At 52.6% G+C, this 18062-nt stretch overlaps 1 protein-coding gene across 1 annotated transcript in view; it reads right to left on the bottom strand.

Annotated features, from left to right (window-relative positions):
* Positions 1-448: 448 nt before the first annotated feature.
* The window catches only part of LOC148218186 (uncharacterized), an 89904-nt gene continuing 72290 nt past the window's right edge, over positions 449-18062 (bottom strand). The window contains 3 exon segments of the mRNA XM_088157921.1: positions 449-604; positions 1115-1974; positions 10657-11151. Of these exon segments, the coding sequence (XP_088014047.1) occupies positions 449-604; positions 1115-1974; positions 10657-11151 (1511 nt within the window).

Genomic DNA, 18062 nt, shown 5'->3' with positions numbered 1-18062 from the left:
TGCAGTTCTCCTCTGAAGGTCCAGTATTGATGTTGAAAGATCCAATTTTCCACTGCGATCCAGTGGAGAAAGACTGCCTTGGTGTTTCAAATCTCAGTTTTTATCTAGCTAGGAAAGGCTTGGCTCCTCCCCCTGGCTGGAGCATCTCCCAATGCGATGATGGAATTTTATCATTCATTCATTGGGAACAGAAGGGATGATGTAATTTTATCAGTCATACAGTATAACTCAATAGCCCATTAACAGAAGATATCTTCCTGGAGGCAGGATGGGCTGTGGAAAAGATAAAGATGACTGCTGCACCTGATTTTAACAGATGGCCCATTAGCAGAGGATATCTCCCACAGAGATAAGGATCACTGCCCCAGCTGATTTCAACAGATGGTGATAGAATACATACTTTTTGTCCCATCCTGTATTGTAGCCTAAGACCAGGGGTCCTGGGGGGTCATGTGCCACCTCTCCTGGAGTGTGTGTGCTCCCCGTGGGGCCCCCACTCGGGTGTCACCTCCTTTTCTGTTCCCACAGAGCTGCTGAGCTGGCAGCAGCTGCAGCCCGGCCCCGTGGTATCAGGCTTGGGCAGGACCCCTGCTTTGTCCCCACACTAATTTTAGGGGGATCATGTGTTACCCCCAGCCCTGCTGCCACTCTGCCCCTCCCCAGCTGCTCCCAGTGTTCCCAATAAAGCTTACCAGTTCGACCCAGTCACGTTTATTGTGTGGAGGGACTGGAGAAGGACCTGTGTAAGTGCCACAGGGGGTTAGTGACTGGGTGGGGTCCAGGTGGGGAACACTGGGTGCTGTGGATCTGCCTGGACACTGCTGTGTCAACAGAGCTGCTCTCTCTGATTGGCTGAATCTAAATTACATTATTTGATTGGCTGAGGAAAGGCCCAGGAGTTGAGAGAATGAACAGGAGAGATCCCACCCTGAGCACCTGAAGGGGAACAACAGACTGAGCCTGGGCACAGCGAGGGAATTTATTACCAACCAAATCACAGGAGAATAAGAAGGGAGAGAAATCTCTCCAACCCCTTCCCCCGACCCAACGAGGATAACCAGGACCACGGATCACCAGGGCTCTGCCCAACGGGGGTCACTGGGGATCATCCAACACCGATCCTCCCATGGGGGATGGAGCTGGAGCAGAGCACGAAGCTCTTCCCACACTTGGGACACTCACAGGGCTTCCATTAGTGGTGACTCCGTTGGTGTCGGTTCAAGGTTGAGCTCTTTGAGAAGCTCTTCCCACACTCAGGACACTCGTAGGGCCTCTCCCCAGTGTGGATGCGCCGGTGGACAGTGAGGGTGGAGTTGAGATTGAAGCCTTTCCCGCAGTCGGGGCAGCGGAAGGGCCTCTCCTCTGTGTGAATCCGCTCATGCATGAGGAGATTGGAGCTGGTCTGAAACCTCTTCCCACACTTGGGACACTCGTAGGACCTCTCCCCGGTGTGGATATGCTCGTGTTTTTTTAAGCTGGACATCCACGCAAAGCTCTTTCTACATTCCAAGCATGTGTAGGGCCTGTCCCCTGTATGGCTCAACTGATGCTGCAACAGGTAGGAACTGTTGCTGAAACCCTTACCACATTTCCCACACTCGTAGGGCTTTTCCCCAGTGTGGATCACCTGGTGCCGGATCAGATTGGAGCTGTAGCTGAAGCTCTTCCCACATTCCCCACACTCGTAGGGCTTTTCCCCAGTATGGATCATCTTGTGCCGGATCAGGTTGGAGCTGTTGCTGAAGCTCTTCCCACATTCTCCGCACTCATAGGGCTTTTCCCCAGTGTGGATCAGCTGGTGCCGGATGAGATGGAAGCTGACTCTGAATCCCTTCCCACATTCCCTACACTCATAGGGCTTCTCTCCAGTGTGGATCTGCTGGTGCCGGATCATGCTGGAGTGGTAGCTGAAACCCTTCCCACATTCCAAACACTTGTGGGGCTTCTCCCCTCCATGAGGCTTCTCCACCAGCTCTGAGCTCTGCCTGGATCTCCGGCCGCCTTCCCGGCTCAGGGAGGGTCTTTCCTCCTTGCAGCACCCTGTGCTTGGTTTGCAGCCCCTCCTCCTATGGGATCTCCGGGGCTTTTCTGCCTCCTCCATCTCCTCACGCCGTGGGAATGAAAAATCCTGGTTTGGGAAAAAACAAGAGAGCTCCATAAACTGAGAGTTCCTCCTTGCCCAAGTTCATCTGTGGAAGTCATTGAGCATCTTGTGTCTGTAATAACCTCCCAAACACCAAGATTCAGTCAAAATCCCCTCGAAAATTGGGCTGGTTTGAAAGCAAAACCTGTGAGAGACTCCAAGTCAGAAATAGAATTTTATAGAAAAAAACAAGAGAAAAAAATATAATACATGCAATACAAAAGAAAACAACTGACAGAGTCAGAATACAACCTTACGCCCCGCTAGTTAGGGTGGTGGTAGCAGTCCAGATGAAGTGGTCTTGTTGTAGTAGTGATGCTGTAGAAAGGTCTGGTAGCTCTTGTCCTCTGGAAACCAGTGGGTAAGGGATGATTTGGTGTTCCAAATCTCAGTTTGAATCTAGGTACAAAATGTTTGGCTACTCCCCCTGGGTGCACAATCTCAAAATGGGATGATGTAATTTTATCAGTTATGTATTGAACTCAATGGCCCATTAACAGAAGATATCTGATATCTTCCTGCAGGAAGGATGGATGGAAGGAAAGATAAAGAACACTCCCCCACCTGCTTTCTAGCATATGGCCCTTTGACAGAGGATATCTCCCTCGGAGATAAGGATCCCTACCCCAGCTGGCTTCAACAGATGGTGATAGAATACATACTTTTGAGCACATTTTACATTGTAATCGAGGAAAAAAATATGAAGATTCAGCACCCACAGAAAAACCTCAGCCCCAACATTTAACCCAATAAAGCTCAGAAACACCAAGATTTACCCCTGTGCAAATCATGGATCCTTCTCCCTCATCACCTGTGGCACGTCAGGAGGTGTAACACTCCTGGGGCTGGGAGGGCCTGCAGATACAGGGAGGGGTGGAACCTTGTGATGTTTCCTGTTTCTGCTACTCCTCGTCCTCATCCTGTGTCCCTACTGCCCCTCACACTCCTCTTCCTCCTACTATTCCTCCTTCTCCTGCACAATCCCACCTCCTCCTCCCACATGCATCATTTGATCATGTTGTTCTTCAACCCTGCATCTCCTTCCCTTCTCCTGCTGCCCCCAGGCCCAGCACCCACTGCCGGCTCCCTCTTCCCCCCAAACCCACAGCATCCCAGCGCAGGGGCAGCGATGGAGCTGGGGCAGCTCGGGCTGGGGCAGCGCTGGGCTCTCGGCCGCTCCCGCCCGCACTCGCTCCCCACTGCAGCCGCTGCCGCCACCACAGCGCGGGGGGGCCCGGCCTTGGCGCTCCCCCCCTCCCACCTCCCCAAATTCCCATCCAGGGGGGCGCTGGGGCCCGGGCCGGGCGCAGGTGGCTCCAGGTGGGCAACGCTGGGAGCTGCGGCTCTGCCTGGACGCTGCTGCGTCATCACCGCCGCGCGCTCTCATTGGCTCAGCGCTGCCCGAGGGGCGGGGCTGCACCAAGCCGGGACACCCTGCTCCAGGGGGGATGGCCCCAAAACGGGGGACCCCCATGCAAGGAACAACAGCAAAGGGTCTCTACAAACACATGCTGCGAATCCGCTTGGACACAGGGCCAGGGACGGGGACATAAGGAAGTGACAGCAGAAGCCATCAGGGTCAGAAAATGTTATTAATTGACCACACAGACTGCTGCTCAGCCAAAGGCCTGCTCAATTCATGAACTCCCAGAGAAGAACAAAGACTTAAAAGAGCCCTGGCCATCGTTAGCTACACAAAAGTGGCGTGCATATTAAGGGAGGGATGTAGTAGGTGCATTGGGAAGTCTGTACCTCTCAAGTACTTCAGCCAAAGGGGAAATGGAGAGGAATATGAGGAAGGGAAAGTTAGGATGAAGAGGAGGCTGTGTTCTCTAAGAATCGCAGACGCCATGGGAAATGGCCCATGGCCTCTCCCTTTCTTTCTAAATGAAATTACTTTTACAGGACTCCTCTGTCTTCCTAGTAGACAGAAACCTCTGGTGATGTGAATTTTTCCACACTTCTTGGGACTCGGACGGAATTCCTTCCCCCATCCAGGGCGGGGGAAGTCAGTGGAGCTGAAGGTGCCTCACCCAGTTTTGGTGATCGGCTCCCCTGGGTGGCGGCAGCAACGGGCATGGATTGGGTACCCGAGAGTGACCAGGAGACAGACGAGTGACAGATCAAGTGCCTGGGAAGAGTCGGCAGCCAGAGAGCACTGAAAATCTCAGCAGGGACTGCAGTGGCATCTTCGGGGACTAAACATGGCAGGGCACCCATGGAGGGTACAAAGGAAAAGCCAGGAAGGGCTCCTGGCCAAAGGGATGATGATCCCAAAATATCTCTGAAGGGTCCCTTGGGAGCATGTGGAGGGAGTTTGCACATTCTACCAGAGGTAATCAAGGACATGGACACCCAGGGGGGCAATAAGGGAAGTCCAGAAGGGATTGGTACAACACGGGGGTGGATGCTGTTGGTGTGCAGGGAAGGGATTGGGTGAAGGGGAGTGTGCAGGAATATGGTTCAGGCAAGATGCAGCAGGAGCAATCTATGTAGGAAGAAAAATAATGATGGAAAAGAGGAGGAAGAGAAAAATACTGAGGATGGGGATGTTTTTCAGCAGGCTCTCATCCTCAGAAGTTGCCAGCTGATGCAGATCCTTTGTATCCCCGGTTGCCAGGACAGGCACACAAGGAGGTCAGGATTGCAGGGGGTTTCTCTGTGCTGGGCAGCGGCAGGAGCGGGCGCAGAGGGGCGGCACCGGGAGCACGGGCTGGGGGCCTGTGGGGAGCTGCGGGGCCGGGCCGGGGCTGTGGGGCAGCCGGGGCTCAGCGCCGGGCGCTGCCTGAGCCCAGCACCCCCCGGCAATTGCAGGCCCGGCAGTGGCCCCCGGCCCCCAGGAGGCTGCGGGACGCCCCGGCCGCTGCCCGGCCCCGTGGAGCTGCCGGCCCTGCCCGCCGGGGGGGCCGCGTTTGGACACTGCGGCAGGACAGGCACCGGCTCTGGGATACGGGCTGGCCACGGCAGCCACAGCACAAGGAGCAGCAGCACGAAGGAACAGCTGGGAAATGGGCATTGGACGTGCAAGCATCCAGATTAGCTTTTAAGCATTTTCCTTGGGTCAGTGCAGAAAGGAATGATTTAGCAGAAAGCTCAGCAGCTGTCAGAGGATGAGCACCCCCAGGCACTGAGGGGGCTGCAGGAGGGGCAGAAGAAGCCCCTGGAGCACTTGGTCACAAAGGCACAGCAGGGGAATGCAAGAAGGGAGGAGGAAAAGGCCAAGGGGAAGGCAAAGGCCATGGCAGAGTTTCTACAGCCCCTGAGGGATGAACCCCAGGGCCCAAGGGGGCTCCAGCACCCAGGGGCTCTCACATCCTTACACCATCTTCAACCAGGTGCCCTCCTCACACTGACACCATTCAGTCCTTGATGGCAAAGATGCTTTCTGGGGATGCCCACTCACACAGGATGGTAAACTGGATTTTGCCTTGGAGTGGGAACAAGAGGTAGAAGGGAAAATGGAAAAGACATGGACGGTCCTTCAGCAGGGATGCACGGAAGCACCAGCCTTATTGGGGCAAGCCTTGCAGAAAATATCACAAGAATTTACTCCACCCCCAGGGATTGGGTTAATGCAGGATGGGGATGACTTGCTGCAATCAGGAGGACAAGAAGCGGCAGAAGAAGCCTCTGTGAAATGGCTGAATGTTCAGGCTAAAAAATATTTTTGATTATTTGAAAAAACAGCGCAAATGGTGGAGAAAAAAGTAAAATATTTCAGACATATTTTGACTCAAGGTTTGTGGTGTATTAACCCAGGGAGGGACCAGGGAATCTCAGAAGCAATATTACCCAGCACTAAAAAGCAGCTGGGACAATTTTGAGGATTAACAGGGATTTGCAGAACCTGCATTGAGGATTCTCTGTTCCAGCCCGAATATTGTACGACTTTTTAACCCCAGACAGCCCTAGTATTATGGTATGGACATAAGAAAAAGAACAAAACTTGAGAAAATGAAAAAACTAAGTGATTGACGCCACAGCCATGGCTCTACCCGAGTCAGAAGAGAAATTGGAATGGGATGTGGATGTTACATAGGGCCATGCCAAAGGAATTTGGAATTCCCGGCTGCAGGAGCAGCATGGGAGGGCACCACTGACCCTGCACTGAAGGCAACGCAGCAGCAGCCAGGGCTCCACATCGGGCCAAGCCCCTGGGCCTGCCCACAGATCCTCTGCTGAAATCCTCTGCCTGGGCACCCTCCTTTGGCATCTCCACACACTGGGGCCAATCCTTGCTGCCACTGCTGGAGCTTCGCTGCTTTCTGTGCCTGCACTGCCACAGCTGCTGGGGAAGACAACGGCACAATTCCACTCTGCCCCTCAGTTACACTCACACACTGGGCTGCCGGGGATTCCATGGTCGGAAAATATACCGAGTGTAATTTTAAAAATCTATTTTTCTACTGAGGCTTCATGTGCCTTTGCTTTGGGGAAACGAATTTTAAGGATATTTCTAAGGAAATTTCCTCCAGTCAACAGAGATGAGTTTAACATCTCAACAGACTGGGAATAGCCCAAAAGATACTCACAAAGATAACGACCATTAAGGCCCATCAGCAAACATCAAGGAACACCCACCCCAGACACTGCCCCTGGCATAGTTGGAGATGCCTGGTCTGCAAAAGGCTGAGAAGGAAATCCAGGAGTGCGGACCTAATTAATATAGAGGGGAAGAAATCCGGGCCCGATAGGAAATTAAATACTTAGAAGTGCACAACTAGGAAGCAATGAACATGAAACCAATGGATTTCTATAGGTTTTGGACTGTAAAAAGTTAAGGGAAAATCTAGTAAAACTCACGTATCATGGAATGATTTTCTCTGCACACCCGGGCTATGTATGGCTGAAATTATTTCTGTTGCACATCCTGGCCAGAATCAAGTAATACCTTGATTCTCTAACAGTAGAAATGGTGTTGAAGAGTTTTGGGTCCTCCCTCAGTTTTGGTGACAAGATTACACCATTAGAATGTTTTTTCTTAATAATCCTACTTTTATATTTTCAGTTAAGATTGGGCCAAGGGTGTGGGAACCACATTTTAGTCTTAGGGGAATAAGCAGAAAAAATCTTTATTCCTTTGGGGATTTTTTGTGTATGTTTATGAGTGGCTGTTAGTGATGGCAAAATTTTGGTATGGAATTTGTAATGTTCACTGTTTTCCTTTAGGCTGCATTTGGCAAAACAAGAAGCCCTGTAATATTTAATAGAATCTTGTTTTAAAAAGAGACCGAAAAATAAAATCAGCGGGAGGGGGGAGGGGAGAGAGGAAGGAGAGAATATGTGAGTCACCTGATGGGCTTTCGAGAGGTGCTTGAATTGGGGAAAAGGGGGTTGGATCCCCAGAGGTAGCAGGAGGGACCTGGAGCTGTCCGCTTTGAAACTACACCCCAAAAATACTGAAAATCAGGGATTCCTCCCAGAAAAAAGCTGCCAGGAGCTGTCCAAAAGGAGTGAAAGAGGGGGTTGGGAACCCGAGATTGAGCAGGAGAGGCCTGGAACCCCCAAAAGCAAGCACGGGTTAGGGGGTTTGATGTTGGAGTGATGATTGGGAAAGGACCAAAGAATTGGGGAAAAGAGGGAGGTGGGACGCCCAAAGATTGGGGGAGGGGGCTGGGAAACCCACATTGAGTCGTGAGGGGTCAGTAGATTTGGGGAATGATGAGAAAGGGGGGGAGAGGGGAGGGAAAGGTGGAGTTGGGATGGAAGAAAGGTGGTTCCCTGTCCCTTAGCACTCGATCCCTGGAGCGATTATCTGCGGCTTGGATGGGGGGGCAGATCCGCACTGGAGGGGCCCCCTGCCCATCCCAGTGTGTCCATCTCGCTGCTTCCCTCGAGCTCCCAGCCCGGCCCCGGCTGCCTGCTCTGCTCCCTCATGGATTTCTACCCTGCCCACATCCAGCTGAGCTGGTTCCAGGACCAGCAGGAGCTCTCGGGACACGTGGTGGCCACCGACCTGGTCCCCAGTGGGGACTGGATTTCTACCAGCTCCTGGTGCTGCTGGAAACCCCCCCGGCACGGGGTCAGCTCCAGCTCCAGGTGGAGCACGTCAGCCTGGAGCACCCCCTGAGCCGGCACTGGGGCACGCCCCGGACCCCACAGCGCCGGGAGGGGCTGGCAGGACACGGAGGGGATTGGGGGTCCTGGGCTTAACCTGGACACCCTCCCTGGGAACCCTCTTCCCGCTGTCCCATCTCCCTTTATACCCCCTCTCCCACCCCCTTCCCACCGGTCCCGTTCCCTTCGCGCTCACCCGAGAGAGCTCCTCGCCGGCAGCCGAGGGATGGAGGAGAAGGAGCAGGAGAGGGAGGAGGAGCAGGAGGAAGAGGAGGGGTAGAGGAGGAGCAAGAAGAGGAGGAGGAGCAGCGAGAGGCGGCAGCCCGTGCGTCCATCGCTCTCTGGATGTGCAGCCCCTTCGCGCCCGCAGTATCGGCCCCCCCGTATTGTGTAGGTGGCCGGGGAGAGGGACCTCGCCCCCAATATCTTGGGCGGTCCTGGCAGGGTTTTTTTGAGAGGGGGAGGGATATTTGGAGCTCACCCGATGTATCTTTGGGTCTCCCTGTTTGTGTATTTCGGGAGGCGGCGGGCGGAGTGATGTTTGCATCTTGCAGGGCTCCAAATCTGTCCCAAAATCCCCTTTTGGGGGATCCTGCGGGGTCCCCGGGTGGTTTTTTTGGGGATGTCTGGGTGGGGGCTGCAGACAGAGCCCCGGCGGTGGGTGGGGGATGGAGGACCCCGGAGCCACGTGGCGATCGCCCGGGACTGGCAGGGCGAGGGGAGCAGCCTTGAGGGGGGGAAAGCGAAAAGGGGAGAGCCCCGGGAGTGCCGGAGCCTGAAATGGGGGCCTGGAGAGGGGGGACCCCGAGAGCCGGGAGTGAGGGGAGCCTGGAGAAGGGATGAGCCTGGAGACGGGGAACCCCTGGGACACCAACGTGGGGACCCCAAAGCCTCCCAGGGCTCTGGCCACGCCAGGGGCTACAAGGCCACGGGGCCGGGGCTGCTCCGGGCCGCTTCCAGGCTGTCCCTCTGCTCTTGGGTGCCGGGGGTGGCCCTTTGTGACACGGGCGTGTGTCAGGGCCCTCGGTGATGCGGGACATTGTGGTGCTGTCATGAATGAGAGCGTTTGAGATCGCTTAAAAATCGGTGACAAGGGCATGAACAAAAGTCAGATTTAATACTGAGCGACAAAGTACAATAAGTTTGTTGGCAAGACTCACTCTACTGCCTGCAGGACAGGTGAGGCACAACAAGACAAGAACAACACCAAATAAAATCCATGCAATCAGAACAGAAATTAACTGGGAACTCTCTAGGGGAGTGTGGATGGGTGTGTGCTGTGTTTAGGCGCATGCAGGGATTAAAAGGAACACGGCCTAAAAACATTTGAACTTCTACCTTAATTTGTAACTTAACTTATACCTTAGGCCTAGCAAATCAACAGACGAACAACACCAAACTTATACCTAACTTAACTTAGAACTTAACATTAACAATTCCACAGAGCAATAACACTTAACAGCATTTAACCTAACTTACAGCTGTAACTCCAAGTTGTACTTAGCAACTTAATACAATAACAACACTTATGACTTACATTTAAGAACTTATCAAAACACTTAGCATCTAACAGCATTTAAGTATGTTCATAACTATAACTGAACCTTGCTTACAGGCCTAACTTAGATATCCAAGGTACTTCCACATCTAGGAAAGCTGTATTTCTCACAGATGTGCTATAGCATATGTGCAGGGGCACACACACAGACAGGAACAGTCAGTGCAAGCAATTCCCCCCAGAGCTCAGTGAAATCCTCCCTTCAGATGTTTTTGCATCTCCCACTGGCCGAAGGATGGGGCCTTGAGCAGTGAGGGTATGGGCCCAGGACACGTCGTGTTTCAGTGATCCTCCAGGCACAGCAAAGCCGAGGGTTTGCTGGTTCTGAGAGGCCCCTCAGAGGGAGACTGCTGGTCACAGCCCACGGTGGCCCAGGAGAGCTCAAAGTCTCCTTTTGGATTTCTGCTGACAGGGTCACAAGAGAGTGGGCTCCAGTCATAACCATGTTTCATCCTAGCCTCAGTTTGGGTTGGCACGTTCTCTAGGAGTGGGGGAATGCATCACCACACTGGGATCTCAGGGGTGCCCATGGCCTGAGTGATGCTGGCCCGATGCCAGGCACCCACCAAAGCCACTGACCCTGCCTCTCCAGCTGCAACAGTGAGGAGAAAGTTTAACCCAGAGTTCCTGGGATGGTGTAAAAAGGGGAAGCATCCCATACCAAACAGCAAAATGTGCATCACAGACCCAGCCTGGGCACAGAGAGGAAATTTATTACCAAGCAAATCACGGCAGGACAAGAAGAAGGGAAAGAAATCTCTCAAACCCCTTCCCCCTCACCAAATGGGGGTCACTGGGAATCATCCAACACAAATCCTCCCATGGAGGATGGAGCTGGAGCAGAGCACGAAGCTCTTCCCACACTTTGGGCATTCACAGGGATTCCCTTAGTGGAGACTCCGTTGGTGTTTGGTCAAGTGAGAGCTCTGTGAGAAGCTCTTCCCACACTCAGGACACTCGTAGGGCCTCTCCCCAGTGTGGATGCGCCGGTGCCTGATGAGGGTGGAGTTTTGCTTGAATCCCTTCCCGCAGTCGGGGCAGCGGAAGGGCCTCTCCTCTGTGTGAATCCGCTCATGGACGAGGAGATTGGAGCTGGTCTGAAACCTCTTCCCACACTTGGGACACTCGTAGGGCCTCTCCCCGGTGTGGATGCGCTGGTGTTTTCTCAGGTTGGAGCTCCACCCAAAGCTCTTCCCACATTCCGAGCAGGTGTAGGGCCGTTCCCCTGTGTGGATCACCTGGTGCTTCATCAGATCAGAAATAGTCCTGAAGTTTTTCCTGCATTTTCCACACTCATAGGGCTTCTCCCCAGTATGGACCCTCTGGTGTCGGATCAGCTCAGAGATGTAGCTGAAACCCTTCCCACATTCCAAGCACTTGTGGGGCTTCTCCCCTCCACGAGGCTTCTCCACCAGCTCTGAGCTCTGCCTGGATCTCCGGCCGCCTTCCTGGCTCAGGGAGGGTCTTTCCTCCTCGCAGCTCCCTGCGCTGGGTTTGCAGCCCCTCCTCAAGAGAGATCTCCGGGGCTTTTCTGCCTCCTCCATCCCCGCACACCTGAGGAATGAAAATTCCTGGTTTAGGGGGAAATAACAAGAAGAGAGCTCCATAAACTGGGTGTTCCTCCTTGCCCAAGTTCATCTCTGGAAGTCATTGAGGATCTTATGTCTGTAATAACCTCCCAAACACCAAGATTCCCACCCAAAATCCTCCAAACTTTAACACACAGATCAAAACCTCCCCAAATATCAAGATTCAGCCAAAATCCCCCCCAAAATTGTGCTGATTTGAAAGCAAAACCAGTGAAAGACTCCAAGTCAGAAATACAGTTTTATAGGAAAAGAGATAAATTCATGCAATAGTACAAAAGAAAACAACTGACAGAATCAGAATACAACCTGACACCCCGCTAGTTAGGGTGGTGGTAGCAGTCCCAATGAAGTGGTCTTGTTGTAGTAGTGATGCTGTAGAAAGGTCTGGTAGCTCTTGTCCTCTGGAAACCGGTGGGGAAGGGCTGCCTTGGTGTTCCAAAGCTCAGATTTTATCTAGGTAGGAAAGGCTTGGCTCCTCCCCCTGGCTGGAGCATCTCCCAGTGGGATGATGGAATTTTATCAGTCATGCAGTGGCACTCAATGGCCCATTAACAGAAGATATCTTCCTGGAGGAAGGATGGGATGTGGAAAAGATAAAGAACACTGCCCCAGCTGGTTTTAACAGATGGCCCATTAGCAGAGGATATCTCCCACAGAGATAAGGATCAGTGCTCCATCTGTTTTTATCCACCACTCTTTGTTCTTTTGTTTCTTCACAGGACCTCTGACTAGTTACTTAATGTTTGCTGCTGATTTCTTCTCCCTTTTGAAGATGAAAATGGTAAAAGTGTCTTTGACCTGCCTTGCTGGATATTGTGAAGAGGAAGAGTCATCTACTGCAAGTGGAAGTGTCACAGGTGGAGCAGAGTTCTGTGAGTGCTGTATCAAAGCAGACCTCGTCAGACTTGCCAGAACAACTGGTCCATGCTGCCCTTCACTGCTCTGCCTGTTCCCCACTGTTTCATGCCAGAGTAATTTAACTGCTGTTAATTGGGTGTGTGTTTCACTCGAGCCAGTCCAGCAGAACCAGCAGAAAGCAGCCCCAGAATGAATGGGGCTCTGCAGAGGAGCCCCAGACTATTCATCAGCCTGCCCGCAGAACTGGCTCCAACTCTGAAGAAGACAGACTTCTGATATTTCTGAGGCACTTATGACTGAGGCACTGCATGTGCTTGTGCAGGTAAGAATCCCAAAGTTCTTTCTTACTTCAGGAAAAACCCTGCAGCAGTGAATACCCAGCATCTGCTATCAGCACATCCTGGCTGCACATGCAGGAGAAGCAGCAGCAGCATTGTACACGTGGGTTTGTTAAGCTGAACTCCCCTACACTTTGAACAGTGCTCATCACAAATATATTTAATGGCACACCGATGCCATACATTTCTCCTAAAAGCCTCCCTTGTAACTAAACTTTGCTGGAAAGTTAATGCCGAGGATGAACGAGCAACTTCGGTCTCAGTGCGGAGGTGGAGGGGTTCTAAACACTGACTTTCCGAGAGCAGCATCTCTCCTGAAGCGCTCGGGGCCACCCGAGCCGCCGCCGGGAGCGCGGTGCAGAAGGCGGCCCGGACTCAGCCGCAGCGCCGGGCACCGCGCATCGCTGCTCTGCAGGGCGGCCCGCACGTCCTCCAGCAGCTGCCGCAGGCTGCCCTTCTCCTGCTGCAGCTCGGCCATGCGCTCCTCGGCCCGCTCCAGCGCCACCATCTCCTCGCAGCGCTCTCGGGAGCAGGGCCCCGGCGGCCGCCGCTCGGGCTCGGCGGGGGCTGCGCGGGCGGATGTGGCTCTCGATGTGCTCGCCCTCCCGGCCCAGCGGCAGCCACGGCCCCGCGCGGGTGCTGAAGTGGCCGCGGAGCCGCGCGTGGAGCTGGCGGAAGGTGAGCTCGGCCCAGAGCCCGTCCCACAGCCCCGCGCACTCCTCGGGCTCCGCCGCCTCCTCCGCCCCCAGCGCCCGGCACAGCGTGCGGGACTCCTCGCCGGGGATGCGGCCCGGCCCGGCGCAGTCCCGCTGCTGGAAGATCTCGTGCAGGGACTGCTCCGGGCCCCTGGCCAGCACGACCATCTCGTTCTCCACGCCGCGCTCCAGCCCGTAGCGGTGGGCGAGGGCGCTGAGCAGCCACTGCGTGCGCCGGGCCGGCCGCCCGGAGGGGTCCCAGCCCTCAGGCGGCTCCATCGCGCCCGCCCGGCCCGCGGCGCTGCCCGAGCATCCTGAGCGCCGCCCTCCCGAGCGCTCGGCCCCGGCCCCGGCACGGAGCGCCCGGCTCGCCCCGCACGGAGCCGCGTCCGCCTTTGTCCGGCAGGAGCAGGGACTCGGGCAAAGCGGGCAGGTGCCGCCCTGCTCCCTTTGTCTGCCAAGCCCGAGCCCCAAGTGTGGTTCTTATTTCTTAGCTAATTTCCCTCTGGTTTCTCTCTAACACAAGCATGACAATAGCATCGCACAATCCAGTTTGACAAGTAAGGCTGATGAACGAGTGAGCGCTTCCACTAAATTAAAAACCCAATGTGCTTGAATGCCGATCTTCTGTTCGCTCAGGCTCCTGACCTCTGTAGATGAGGTGACTTCCTGGTGTTGGTGTATGGATGTTAAGAGGTCTGTGTTAGAGATGAGCAAGTGTTCAACTCGTTCAAACGAGCTGCCCAAAGCAGTGATTTTGGTGTCTCTTTTTGGCTGGGGAGCAGGACCGGTGTTGTTGAATGCAGGCAGCAGCACGAGCAGGGCTCCTCCAGCAGCAGGGACACGCCAGGAGCCAGAGCAGACCGTGGCACCAGAGTCTGAATAAAGGGTTTTTAGATAGTAATCAGATTTCCATTCTTCTGGGAGGCTAATCACTGTAACTGTTTATTGTGAAGAAGTCTCTGTAGACTGAAAAAAGTCTCCTCTTTCAACTAAATTAGTAAAAAGCTATTTTAAAGATGTTAAACTGAGTTCTTTTTATACATTTTCAGTATTAAAAAAAAAAAAGCAAGCGTGTGATAGAAAAAAAAATTCCAAAGTTTTATTCTGTTTCTTATACTTTATAGTAATAAAATTCCTCTTTATACCATTTAAAGTTAAACCCGTTTTTGTCTACTTCCTAATCCTCTCTCACAACAAAAAAGTTTCAAATTAATAAACCAAAACTGCTACATCCAACCTCTATGATTCCAGGATTTTGATTTCCTATTGCCCAGGGTTGTCTTCTGCAGCCAAATGCTGATGGACCGGGGAAAGACCAAGATTTTGGAGACAGTGGGGTGGAAACACCTCCAAAAAATGTTCTTCCACCCAAGCACATGTATCCTCAGCTTGCACAGACATGGAAATCCTTTTCTTTTGGCCTTGATTTGCTTTTCATTTCTCTTCATCCCTTTAAAACATCCAACACTGGGGTAAAAATAAATTCACTGAACTGAGACATGGGTGGGGACACGGGAGGACCTTCCTTTGGTGCAGTTAAGGCTGTGTCCTCTTGTCCTGTCCCTGTTCCCTAAGAGAAGAGCCCGACCCCCACCCTCCTGTCAGGGAGTTGTAGAGAGTGATGAGGTCTCCCCTGAGCCTCCTCTTCCCCAGGATAAACATTCCCAGCTCCCTCAGCTGCTCCTCACAGGACTTGTGTTCCACAGCTTCTCCCCTGTTGTTCCACAGCCACTGCTCCTGTTCCAGTGCAGCTGCAACCCCTCCAGTGGTGCTGCTCCCACTCCAGTGCTGCTCGTCTGTGACAATGTGAGGACATTGTGACACTGAGCAGAGACATAGTACTGTGGGGCAACTGTGACATTGAGGGGACAGATGGAACCCTGGGGCCATTGTGACACTGCAGGGCCTCTGGGAATTACAGGGCCATTATTACACTAAGGGGACACATGGAGCTCTGGGTCCCTTGTGACACTGAGGACACACATGACACTTTGGGGCCATTGTGACATTGAGGGGACATATGGAACCCTGATGCCATTGTGACATGAGGGGACATGGAGCACTGGGGCCACTGTGCCACTGCAGAGCCTCCTGGAAGCGTGGGGCATTGTGACACTGAGGGGACACATGGAACCATGATGCCATTGTGACACATGGAAACCTGAGGCCATTGTGACATGAGGGGACACACGGAACTGTCAGGCAATTGTGACATGGCAGGGGCTCTTGGACCTGTGGGACCATGGTGACACTGAAGGGACACATGGAACCGTGGGGCCATTGAGAAACTGCAGGACCTCCCAGATCTGTGGGGCCATTGTGACACTGGTGGGCACATGAAAGCCTGGGGCCATTGTGTCACTGAGGAGAAACATGGAATCCTGAGGCCACTGTCATGCTGAGGAAACAAATGGAACCCTGAGGCCATTGTGACAGGAAGGGACACATGGAACCATTGGGCCATTGTGACATTGCAGGGTCTCTTGGAACCATGGGAACATGGTGATACTGAAGGGACACATGGAACCCTGGGCCATTGTAACACTAATGGGACACGTGGAACTTTGGGGATATTGTAACTTTGAGGGGACAAATGGAATTGTGGGTCCATTGTGACACTGAGTGGACACATGGAACTGCGGACATTGTGATGCTGAGGAGACACATGGAACCATGGGACCATTGTGACATTCAGGGTACACATGGAAGGGTGAGACATTGTGACACCTCAGGGCCGCTTGGAACTGTGGGACCATTGTGACACTGAGAGGTCACATGGCAGCTGGCACTATTGTGCCACTGAGGGGACACATGGAACAATGGAGCAATTGTGACACTGCAGGGCCTCCTGGAACCGTGTAGACATTGTGACATTGAGGGGACACGTGGGACTGTGGGGCCATTGTGACACTCAGGGGTCCCATGGAACCGTGGGGCCATGGTGACACTCCAGTATCTTGTGGAATCCAGAGGCCCCTGTGATTCTGTGGGGCCTCATGGAACCAAGGATCCATTGTGATCCCACAAGACCTTGTCGTTCTCTGCGACTTCATGGAACTGAGGGGACACTGTGACACTGTGGAGTCTCTTGAATCCAAGAATCCAATGTGACACTTTCGAGATTTGGGGAAAGAAAGTGACTCTGTGACACTTTGGGGTCTCATGGAATCCAGAGGCCCTTATAGTTCTGCAAGACCTCATGGGACCAAGAATCCTTTGTGACATTTTGGGACTTCAGGGAATGAAAGGGATTCTGTGACACTGTGGGGTCTCATGGAATCCAGAGGCCCCTATGGTTCTGCGGGGATTTTTGGAACCAAGGGGCCATTGTGATGCCTCAGGGCCTTATGGTGTCCAGAGATCATTGTGACATTTTGGGGTCTCCTGGAATGAAGGATCCATTTTGACTTTACAGGGCCTCATGGAGCCAAGAGTGACAACATGAGACCCCACAACAGAAAGGGGGGACCCTCTGTGCTGGTTTTGCACATTTGACATTTGGGGAGGAGGGAAGATGCCACCCCCAGAAATAATTTTTTTTTTTGGACAGGAGCTGCTAAGAGCTTCCTCTATGTCTGACAAAATCTAATCAGTGATTAGTTTTGAGAACTGACAACCTGTTAAACCACTGAAAAAGCTGTGCAGCCAGAGTGGCCACACTGTTCTGGCTGGGCCCGTTGAAAATTCTGGCACAGCTCCCCAGAATTCTCCACTATAAACAGCTCTGGCCACCACCAGCAGGGATCATATGATTATCTGCAGGCCTTGGAACAAGATATTATCTCTTTCACTGTACAGATGAGACTTGCAGACCTTCAATTCTCTCTCGAGTGAGAGAACAGGCCAGAGTGAAGACACGTAGAGGAACAACATGTGGACCCCAAGGTTAGAGAAGTAGAATTCAGGTCCCAGATGGGAGGGATTGAGGAGATGCCTGACTCTTGGGCTGAAATCCTCTTGTAAGTCTATGGGAAAGATAAAGTTGGTATGTCATACTCTTTCCCTGTAACTTTTTGAAAAGCACGTGGAGGATGAAGTGTTCAAATTGTAGACATGAGCAAAAGCATCCATGCTGAACGAGCAGATATTGAAGTAGCTTGAACAGAGAGAGATGAGAGTGATGAAGACCCTTTACCCCAGGGAAGAAGAAGAGAAACTCTGTTCCCAGAGATGATCTCAGAGACAGATGAAGAGAACCTTTGCTTCTGAACAGTTCATCGTTAAAAGTGTACCCCATTAGCCAAAGATTGAGCCCTCAAAAACAATTGTGGGGAAAGCTGTAGGCCAAGTGGAGGGACTTTTTTACACAGTGATGAGATTTCCATTCTCCTGGGCAGCTGATTCACTGTGACTTTGAAGCCATGAGAGAATTGTCTCTTGTGGAGAAGTCTCCATAGCATGACAAGAGAGACTCCTCTCCCTAAGTGAACTGGATAAAGACTATTTTAGAGATGGTAAACTGGCTGAATTGTTCCTGCAGGTTGTCAGTGTAAAGAAAAGAGGGTGTGGAGGGAGGAGAAGTGTTCTGAAGGTTTTATTCTGATTCTTGTAATTCTTTTAGTTCTGTTAATAAAGTTCTTTCTTTATACCCTTTAAAGCTTGAGCCACCTTTGCCTTCCTCCTAATCCTATCTCACAGCAGGAAATGAGTAAATAATTCTAGTGGAAGATTTGGCCAGCACTAAACCTGTAGTAGCCAACAGCTGGCCTGGAGGCCTTCCAGTTATAACTAATCCCGACTGTAATTTTATAATGTAAATAATAATATAACTACCGTAATGATATAACTTGAGCAGTCTGGGCTGTTGGGGAGCAGGTCTAG

This window comes from Sturnus vulgaris, unplaced genomic scaffold, assembly GCF_052056855.1.
Source record: "Sturnus vulgaris isolate bStuVul1 unplaced genomic scaffold, bStuVul1.hap1 Scaffold_194, whole genome shotgun sequence".
Classification (NCBI taxonomy): domain Eukaryota; kingdom Metazoa; phylum Chordata; class Aves; order Passeriformes; family Sturnidae; genus Sturnus; species Sturnus vulgaris.
Note: the sequence above shows the minus strand (reverse complement) of the source record. Positions and strands in the feature narration are given on the sequence as shown.